This window comes from Tyto alba, unplaced genomic scaffold (assembly GCF_018691265.1).
Source record: "Tyto alba isolate M040663 unplaced genomic scaffold, T.alba_DEE_v4.0 Super-Scaffold_38, whole genome shotgun sequence".
Lineage (NCBI taxonomy): Eukaryota > Metazoa > Chordata > Aves > Strigiformes > Tytonidae > Tyto > Tyto alba.
The window spans coordinates 3,334,911-3,344,518 of NW_024881313.1; the positions used below are offsets into that span (position 1 = coordinate 3,334,911).

Consider the following 9,608-nt stretch of genomic DNA (forward strand, 5'->3'; position numbering starts at 1 on the left):
CCAGGACCCCAGAAAACCGAAGGATTAAATTAAAAGGAACAAATTCGGTTGAAATGAGAAATGTTATTTTCCCAATATGAAACATCCCATCACATTACCACAAGACTTTCTTTTTGCAAGGCAGTTCTTTTGCTCCTGGTAGGACATAAGCTACCACTGTACAGACTGTGCTTGCAGCCTCTTCAGGCTCAGTGCTTCACTTATCACTTCAGCTGTGGAGTCTCCTCAGTCAGTCACATAACAAACACACCTGAAGCTCTAGGACACAGATGTTCAACAATTTATGTGAAGATGTTTAACACACAGGCAGTGGTTTTCTGATTCAGTCAAATATCTGTGCTAGTCCTTTTCATACCATCGTCCATACAGAGCAGCTGTCAGTAGGCCAGAAGATGTTCTATTTTTGCTTAATGAAATAGTGGTTGTTTTTCCAGCCCATGTGATCAGCAAAGTCCAAGGTAATACCAGATGTCAGCAGCAAAGGGAAGATATAAGGGGTGCTCATGTTTCCCCATAGCTGGAAACCTATCCGAGCAGTGGCATCTGTAACCTCCTGCCCACAAGTGCTAAAGCTGAGACCACCACACTTCACCAACGCACAGGCCTGGACGTAGTATGTGCCATGGACCGTATGGAGCCCGTCAAAAACTCCCAAGGCATAGAATTCATCAGTTAGAGCAGCTCTCTGATAATTTAAGTAACAACAAAGGGTATTGGCACAAACCTGGAGCTCTCCTTTTTCCCCCCCTACGGGAACAAAAGTAAAGTTGTCATACATCATTTCTGCATAAAACAAGGGAGGTAACTGTTCGTGTCCTTCTTCTGATACTCTGCCAGGGATCTCTTCTCCCTCCTTAAAGCAAACTTGATCGTCCAGTGAGGTGCTTGTGAAAGTCTTGCACGGGGGATGTAAGCTCTCTCTGAATCTTTCATTACTCTCCAGGTTGGTTTCATAATCTGTAGTAATCACAGGAATTTCTGCTACGATGAGCTTGCCACCATAACTTTCCATGTTGTGGTAGATGAACGATTTGACTGGAGTGTATATGCCACTCCCTGTCATGCCCAAGGTAGGGTGGTGGATATTAGCTGCTAAAATATTGACGTTGAAGGCTGTCGCGAAAGCTTGTTGAAATTCTACAGCGGACAGGAGTGGGAGCTGGTTCATCCAGGCAGTGGGATACACAACTTGTTTCAAATTGTATCGTCTGATGAGGTTCACGGCAGGCTCAAAAAAGAGTATATCGAAGCAAGTGAACATCCCAAACTTGCCAGCAAAAGGGGTATCAAAGAGTTTATAGTCCAGCTCCGGCGGGGTATCAAAAGCATATTCAAAATACAGGTTGTGTTTGCGGTATGTGGCTGCCAGCACACCATCATCCCTGAATGCCACGTTGGTGTTGAACTGGTATCTTCCATCGGGGGGGCAGTGAGGATCACTGTGCTCACAGGGTTGCTTAGTTCCTAAGTTTGCCACAAGGAATATTTTGTTCTTCAGTGCCATGCAGCTCAGACGCTGAAGAACCTGGAGAACAGTATGGGGAAACGTAAGCGCTTCGGAACACGAAGGAATAAATTCTACTTGAGCAGCTATGACTTACTTAATACTTTTCAAATTATTATTTTCAGCTGGAAATTGAACACTGTTTGACCGTATCTGTAGAATTTAAAAGTACTGATGCCTTTCTGACAAAAGCTACCGGAACCAGTAGCTTTCTAAACTGAAAAGTATATTTCAGGTATTTATTATTTTCAAAATAGCATTGGAAAAAATTATCTGGGTTTGATTTCCTCAGAAGTAAGTAAATAAATAACGTTTCTATTTCAAGGGCATTAATTTTCAGAAACTTACTGACCACTGCAGGATCACCAATGGCTTTAAAACACCACAGGTCAACTGAAAGCTGTGACAAGGCAGCATAACTGATCTCTATGTACCTTTAGAACAGCAAATGTCTAATAATGGTCATTTGCAACCTGCACTGGCTTGTTCCTGCAAACAGACTGTTTCACTCCAAGTTTTAAAAAAAGTGATTACTAGCTACAGCTTCAAGAAGCAAAGATGTAAGTGGATAGACTTTGCATAGTTACAGAAAAGAAATACAAAAAGTTACAGGCTGTAGTACTACTGCGATGTTTCTTTCACGCCCTCTGAGCGCTGCACCAAAGGCTGCCAGCCGCGCCACCTCCAAACAGGATCTGAGGGGCAAACTGAGTTCCTGCCCGCTCGCCCAGGACCACTGGTACTAAAGATTCGTAGGCCAGAGTAGGTCACCATTTACAACTCTGATTCATGTTTGCACACAAAGGCTGTTTAGTAGGCACAAGCATGATGACTTTCATTATATTGACTACTGTAATATTAGTAAGAATGAATAGTTTTTATTACTAAGCATGGGTATTTTCACTTTGGGTTCAGAACAATCAATGAAAATACCATTTTTATATGCGGGTCACAGCTTCTGTAATCACATCTGGTCTGTGCTAAGTTGTGACTTCTATTACGTTACAGCAGGTCAAGTCCTCTTACTTGTGCTAATCATTTTACACACAATCATTGACTCAGAATGTCCTGGTGTCACTGAAGTCATTAAAACTGAGTAATGAGAATGCATCAGAAGTGAAGATACTGCTATGTTGTTTTATATAAAACAGTGTTGTTCAAAATAAAATCACACACAATGTATCTTACTAGAGAGTAATTACCATATCATAGGTTGGGGAGGAGGAGATGACCAATCCAGATGGCTCATAGACAAGCTAATCTTCTTGCATGTATCTCTCTCAAACCCTCCTCTGCTAATAATGAAACCAGCAGAAACTGAGAGTCCAGGAAAACAGAATCAGGTACTACGAGTTGTTAAACTTCTTGCTTACTTTCCTAAGCAAAACTACTAGAACTAGTTTCCCACTTGGAGCACAGATCTAGCATTCAGTTATTCTACCTCTCTGCAGAATTCACTCCTACATTTACCTCTGTGTCATTGAACAAATACGGCTCTCTGCAGGGATTCCACTTCAGAGAATGTGAATGCAGAACGAAATCTAAGTAAGGGTAAATGGAGCTTCTGGTGAAGTTGAAGCCATGGATCCCATCTTCAGGAAAAACAATGATCTGTGCCCCCTGTATGTAAAACAGAGACAGGTTTTGTAGGCAAAGCAAAACCAACCTAAATGTGAAAGGAAAAAAGGGAATCTCACGGGTAAAAAGAGCTAATGAAAGTTAAGGATAACCCAAGTATGTTCTGACAAGAATGTGGTTTGAAAATATATTTTTTTGACTTCATAGTAGGTGTAACTGTGTTAAAAAAAAAAAAAAAACAAAACTTATTTAACCTGATGCATACCTTCAGCTTGAAAAATAACCAACTTGACATTATTTTAAGGGCGTGCAAATGAGAGCGGACTTCATCCAAATTCTTACCAAAAGTATTCTCCATTCACAGGAGTCATGAGAGTGACATCATCCAGGTTAAAAACTAATGATGTTAAAATTTGTCTTGATTTTTTTTTCAGAATTATGCTAGGTGATGAACTTTGTCAAAGATGCTGTACCTGTGTCAAAGGTGCAGCATGACTCAGGCCGGCCAATGTACTGTGTGATCAGGTAGAGAGGCTGGCATAGGGTACTAGGAGAGTTGTTTTCAGAAACAGCTTAACTGTGGAAGCAGTACAGATGCTGGAAAAAATGTAGCCGTGCCAAAGCCAGGCGGGCTCTGCCTGAAGTTCAGGGAGATCTGTTCCTAAAAATGTAGTGGATTCCTCTTAAATCAGACGCAGCATCAGTCACCCAAATTCCTGTGACTGTTCAACAGTCGGTTCAAATGTGTTATCTGCACTATGGCTTTGGGATAATTTATGTGTCTTGGATGCAGTACTGTATAAAAATAGCTATTATGCTTCTGGACTGTGATGCCCAGTCACCATTCTGAAAAAGAAAAAAAAAACAACCAACCAACCACTTCACTTTTCTAAATTCGAGAAAAATTTTAATTCTTCTGTTCCAAAACAATAGATTTGTGAAACTTGTAAATCAATTCTTCTCTGCATAGGGATGGTAATGCCTGCTTCCTCTGACTAGAACCAGCTTTGGGTTTTCTTGGGGAGGGAAGGAAAGGACGCTGTGCATAAGAACAGCCAGAAATACTAGCCTCTCTCCTCTAAATATATTTAGACTGCAAACCGTTCCATGGAGGGCAGGAGGAAAGAATGGAAAACTTTACTTCCACAAAGTTGTTAATGGTGGAACATTTCTTTCCAAAGTATTTAATTTCCTTACGTTTTTAGAAACATTCAGGAATTTCCACTGAGAGCACTGGAATAAAATCAAACCCAAAGACAGCTGTCTGTAAGACAATCTTTCAATAAAAACATTCCATTTAAGAAAACAGAAAGGAGCTAGGTATTCAGGCCAAAATAGAAAATTAATTTCCCTATACCAAATAACTACAGGCGTGTTTTTCCAATCATGGAATAACTCAAGTCAGGCGAGCTGTTAATTGGTCTGATTTTTTTCAGGCCTCTGACAGGGCGGAATGTCTGAAAAACCAGACCATAGTAATGTGGATAAATACAGCTTTAGTTGCCTGGGAACACAAATGGGAAAGATTATCTTCAAATAGCACTTACTCTATATATACGTGGGACACACGCGACTGCTACTAAGCCGCAGCATACCTGTCTTGCAGCAGCCACTACTTGCTGTTCATAGATGTCTAGGTTTTTGCCCATGAGTTCCAGCGCAGACTGTCGATCAACCAGTGCTGTTGGGTCAGGACTCAGTATGGACTCGTGTTCGTACACGGCAGCAACATAATGCCCCTCCTTCTTAACTCTTCCTGAGACAACTTGATAGCAAAAAAAGCAGACGAACAGCTTCCAGCGCAGATCCACCATGGTGTATGCCATAAATCTAGAGCAAAAAATCCCAGGTGGGGTGGGGAGAGCTTGAGCAACAACTCATGCCAGGAATTTAAATGTACAATTAAATATGGACTGTAACTGATTAGCAGTATTTGAACAGAGTGTGTTGGTTTTAAACTCTTGAATGACCACGTGCATATTGTTTCTAAACCTTATATCTAACTACATTGGTGCTTTAAAGAACTGTGTCCTGTTTAAAAGCATTTTAGCTTCATATATAGTTCTACTGATCTTCTTGCTTAGTCTCCCTTTACAACTAACTTCAGCATTCACCTATAGATTATCGCACCACGTATCAAAACATCTTTGGGAAGATTCAAAAGCAGCTCACTAATTTGCAGTTTCTCCCTCCCTACTTGGTGATGGGGGATGTATTTAAAAGTAGTCCTCCCTAAAATTACTTAGACACTATACTCAGTAGTCAAGAAGAAATAGTGCTTTATCAATACAGAGAATTGCCAAAAGAAATACGCTAGACACTACTTCTGAATTTATCTATCTTTCTATCAAGAAAATGCCTCTCCTGATGGATTATGGATTAACTCTATCCCAACTCCAAATATGTAATTTAACAGACTAATTTGTCTCACACTGCAGCTTTTTTCAGCACTTATAAAAATGCTGAGCTCAATTCAGATATGCATTCCTCCTATATAATGCAGATAGGCAAGGCTAAAAATGCTTTCGTTTTAATAACAGTACTAACAATACAGCAAAAATCCATAAAAAATGCAGAAAATTTGCATTACTGAGCTTTTCTTAGAAAGAAATGATGAATTAGTCTGGAAGGTTGGGGCACTCCCTTCAATATGAGTTCCCCACGTAGCCTTTTGACTTCTCAAGTTGGGAAAACAACTTACCCAGAACAAAGACTGACACGATCAATGGCTGTGCAATGCTTAACAACTACTGTAGAAATGCCTTGTTATTCAGAATTATTCTCACAATTTCAGAATTCCATATTTGTCACCACAATGTTACTAGCATCACTAAGGAACTAAATCTTGAATACCAGTGAAGTTGAAAGAACACGCAGGAGGGGTGCACTTAAAATGTATATTGATAGCCCACAGTCTTCAAGTTTAGTTACTGACTTTCAGATTGTATTTGCTCTTTGGTAACACTTATCCAAGAAAAAAAATGTTCCAAAACACTCAGTGCTTTTTAGTCTTTGTGATCCACAACTCCCTGAATTTTTCCAAAGCAAATACAGCCTGAAAGACACGTGCATGAACAGGCTTCTCTAGTTCCCATTAGGAGTTCAGCAGGAAAAAAAAGAAATCAACTTTAAACTAATCCCATTTTTATTCTTGTTACATTAAATGCAGTTTTGTACCTAAAAAAGAAAGCCTACGGCAAGTGAACTTAAAATATCACTTTTCTTAAATTCCAGAATCAAAAGGAGCTAATAAGCAATCCTCAACACTGCTTTTTTTGTCTAAACACCAACTGGTTTAGTATCTAACAATGAACAAATCTAAGTGTGAGGAAAGCTAGTCAAAAAGCATTTAGTAAGTAGTATCTTAATTTAAGCCACTTGTTTGCTTCCATGAGCTCTACACACTATTTGCAACACTGGTTTGCCAGCAACACAGTCTCGTGTAGGACTGTGAATCATAACCGTAGTGCACAAGACAGGCAGAAAATTTGTTTGCTCAACCAAGGACCTTTAATATGCAATAACACTTGTAAGGGTCCAGGAGTAGCTTAGCTATTAATGCTGCTAAGCTCAACTGCACACCTTCCTGAGCTTTAATTTGCCAATGTGTCCATATATACATGCCTTCAAGGGTAAATTTAAGATACCTACAGCACAATAAAACCAGAATAAAGCTTTGGCATCTCTGTAAGCAGCTGTATTAAAGATACTCCATTTATATAAACAGTTTTGAGAAGTGACGTACAATAAACTACCCTTGCTATTCTCCATCTTGAGGAAAATATTTGGTACTGGGGGGTGTGGGGTGTGATTTGACAACACGTATCAAGAACAGGGGATCCCACTTTGTCCTGTGCAGCTCAGCTTTGCAAATGAAACACCAAGGTACACGTGAAGATATAAAGCAGGAGCAGGGGGAGGGAGAGGAGAGGTGGGAGGCCTCTCACAGTTAAGGAAGCCCCTGAGAATAAACATACTGCATTGCACTTCACTGACAAAACTATCTTTTCTATTTCTGTCATCCCTTCAGAGCCAAAACGCCTATTTAGGACAGGACTTGGTTCTAGTCAGCTGTTCGTCACTAAAGTTGTCAACTAAGATGTAATTAGAATTTATCATTACTAGTGATGGAAAAAGTTGGAGAGTTTCAGATCACAGGAGAGGATTGCTATGCATTAGAAAAACAGCCTTTTTTGCCTTCTAAGCCAAACACAGTAACATAAAAAATTAACAGGTAATGGGCTTCTACAAAATGTTTTATTATACACACATGGTTGGAGAATTCTCATTTTTCTGCCACAGCTTATCTTCTGGTGGTAAGAAACACTCAAGTACTAACCCGAATCCCTTCCTCGTTTAGATGCACAAAAAGTTTAGCACTGAACATCCAACTACACAATCCCATCCGGTCGAACCAGGGCCAACTAAAGTAATTTAATAACTAAAACTGTCCTCACCCTTGGTTGTGACTACTTCTAGTCCTACAGACGATGGCTGAGCACTTCCGTGCATGCTCCCTAACGCCTTTCCCCTATTTGACAGCTGAAACAACAGAACGCTGCTATCGCTGCTATCGCATGTCTTGCTTCCAGCAAGGAGAGCTGCGACAAGCCCCAAGGCTGGGCTTGGGGATAGTAAACCTTCCAGCCAAATTAAGGATACTATCAGGGTTTACTAAGCCCTTAGGCTGTTGAGACTACAAATAAGTCTCAGCCAAGCTCTGTTTTTTTCCCTAACGGAAAATGCTATACCATCTAATAAATCCTTTACTAGAAGAGAAGTTAATTTGTTTAGGGTCTAGAGGGCTGGCACTTCACCTGAGCCATGACTTTAAATTTTCATGAACTGAAATGCTTTATGATCTAATCTCTTTTTCTGTCCCTTTTCTGTGATTTACGTAGTCTTTTTGCCTGGCAGATACGCTTCAATAGGATCATTTCACCCAAATATAAGTACTTCATGGCAGTATTACTGTCACACAGTCACAGTATTCTAGTTATAGTTCTAAGCAAAAGGTAAAAAGACCAGTGGTTAAGTTGGGATGCCGATTCAGACAGGTTTTTCTCTCAGTCACAGTGCAGACTCTTTTCCCGTTCAGTTTTTCAGAAACACCTCAGTACATTGTGAAGAAAAGCATCTGGTCACTCACTTTTCAACTACTTTGGAAACTTAGAAGTTTGTCAACTCTCACCACACATAGATAGGCAACCCATACCCGCTTCTCAAGTGCCTTTATACTTGGGAGAATCCAACAGACTATAAAAAGAGAAGTAGCACAGGACTAGTCTGGGTCCTCTGAAGTGATTAAGAGCAAATGCCTGTTAAGCTATGGTAACATAAACAGTAATAATTAGTAGACAAAATATTATATTTGCTATGAAAAAATAATTATTTTTTACACTGAGCGATATCTATGAACTGTGATGTTGTTGCCGCTCTAATATATAGAATATGTAACACAACAGCCCTTACATAGATGTAAAAATATTGGCAAACTCAACTTTTTTCAGTTGATCCCTCCTGTCTACTGCTTTTATATGCTGTACTATGTTTTAATACAGTACTTTACTATAGAGGTTTTTATGAAGTTTTTTTTAGCAATGCAATCATGGCGCCACTGCAACAGGTATCCTGTGCTTCCTTTATCCTGAAAAATGTTTATTCTGTGTGCAACGCACATAACTTCGCTCTAGTTTCCTGGTTTTTATCTAGAGGCACAATGTATTTTTAAAGAATGTTACCCATTCCAAGGTAGTGTTTTACAAAATGTTTTATAGATTTCACGGGGTTCCTGAAATATCCTTTACCTCACTAATTGAACGATCTACGTTATCTAAGTTACTGACAGAGCGAGGATGAACTGAATGCTCGTGTTATTAGTGGTTTGGCTTTGAGAACTTACTGTCTCAGCCCAACCATGTCACCGAGCAGGGCACAACACGCTGTCTCACTCCTCACACAGGCGCCAGCGTGGCGTGGCCGGGATGCGCAGAGCCAGGTAAAAAGGTGCGCGACCATCCTCCCGCGAGGATTTGGGGAAAGCACCTCGCACTACGCTCCCGCTCCTCCCCATGAACCCCCGGTGCCGGCTGTCTTCACCTAAACCAACCCCGCGCTTCGCCCCGCTCCGCCTGAGCGATCTCTGACCAGCTTCACGAAGCTGGAGCGTTACGGCACGGCGGCTCCCACAGGCCTTCGAGGTCGCGCCGCCACACGCCAAGCGCGGCCTTAGCGGAGCCCGGGCCAGGCCTACCGAGGCGCGGAGCGATGCCCGCAGCGTCCCCAACCGCCGCCCCCACGCGCCGCGAGCCTCACGCTGCACCTCCACGCCACGCCACGCGCCGGGCCGGGCCGGCCGGGCCGCCCCCGCCCCCTGGCGGCCGCTCCGCGCTCGGCACCGCCACGGGCCGGCGGTGCGTAGGGGCGGCAGGCACCTCCCGACCTCCGATTGGCTGCCCGCCCTAGCCAATAGGAGGCTTCCCCTGCCGCCGCCTGCCAGAGGGGTCAAAGGGGGGGGGGGGGGGGG

The 9,608-nt window shown here is 41.9% G+C and overlaps 1 protein-coding gene across 1 annotated transcript; it reads right to left on the reverse strand.

The window, feature by feature from the left end:
- Positions 1-43: 43 nt before the first annotated feature.
- On the reverse strand, positions 44-9,322 carry BTD (biotinidase). Its single transcript, XM_032991487.2, is given in 5 exon segments — positions 44-405; positions 407-1,525; positions 2,975-3,124; positions 4,678-4,912; positions 8,985-9,322. Coding segments are annotated over 5 exon segments (1,686 nt in total). The 5' UTR covers positions 9,101-9,322; the 3' UTR covers positions 44-339.
- Between the last annotated feature and the right edge of the window lie 286 nt (positions 9,323-9,608).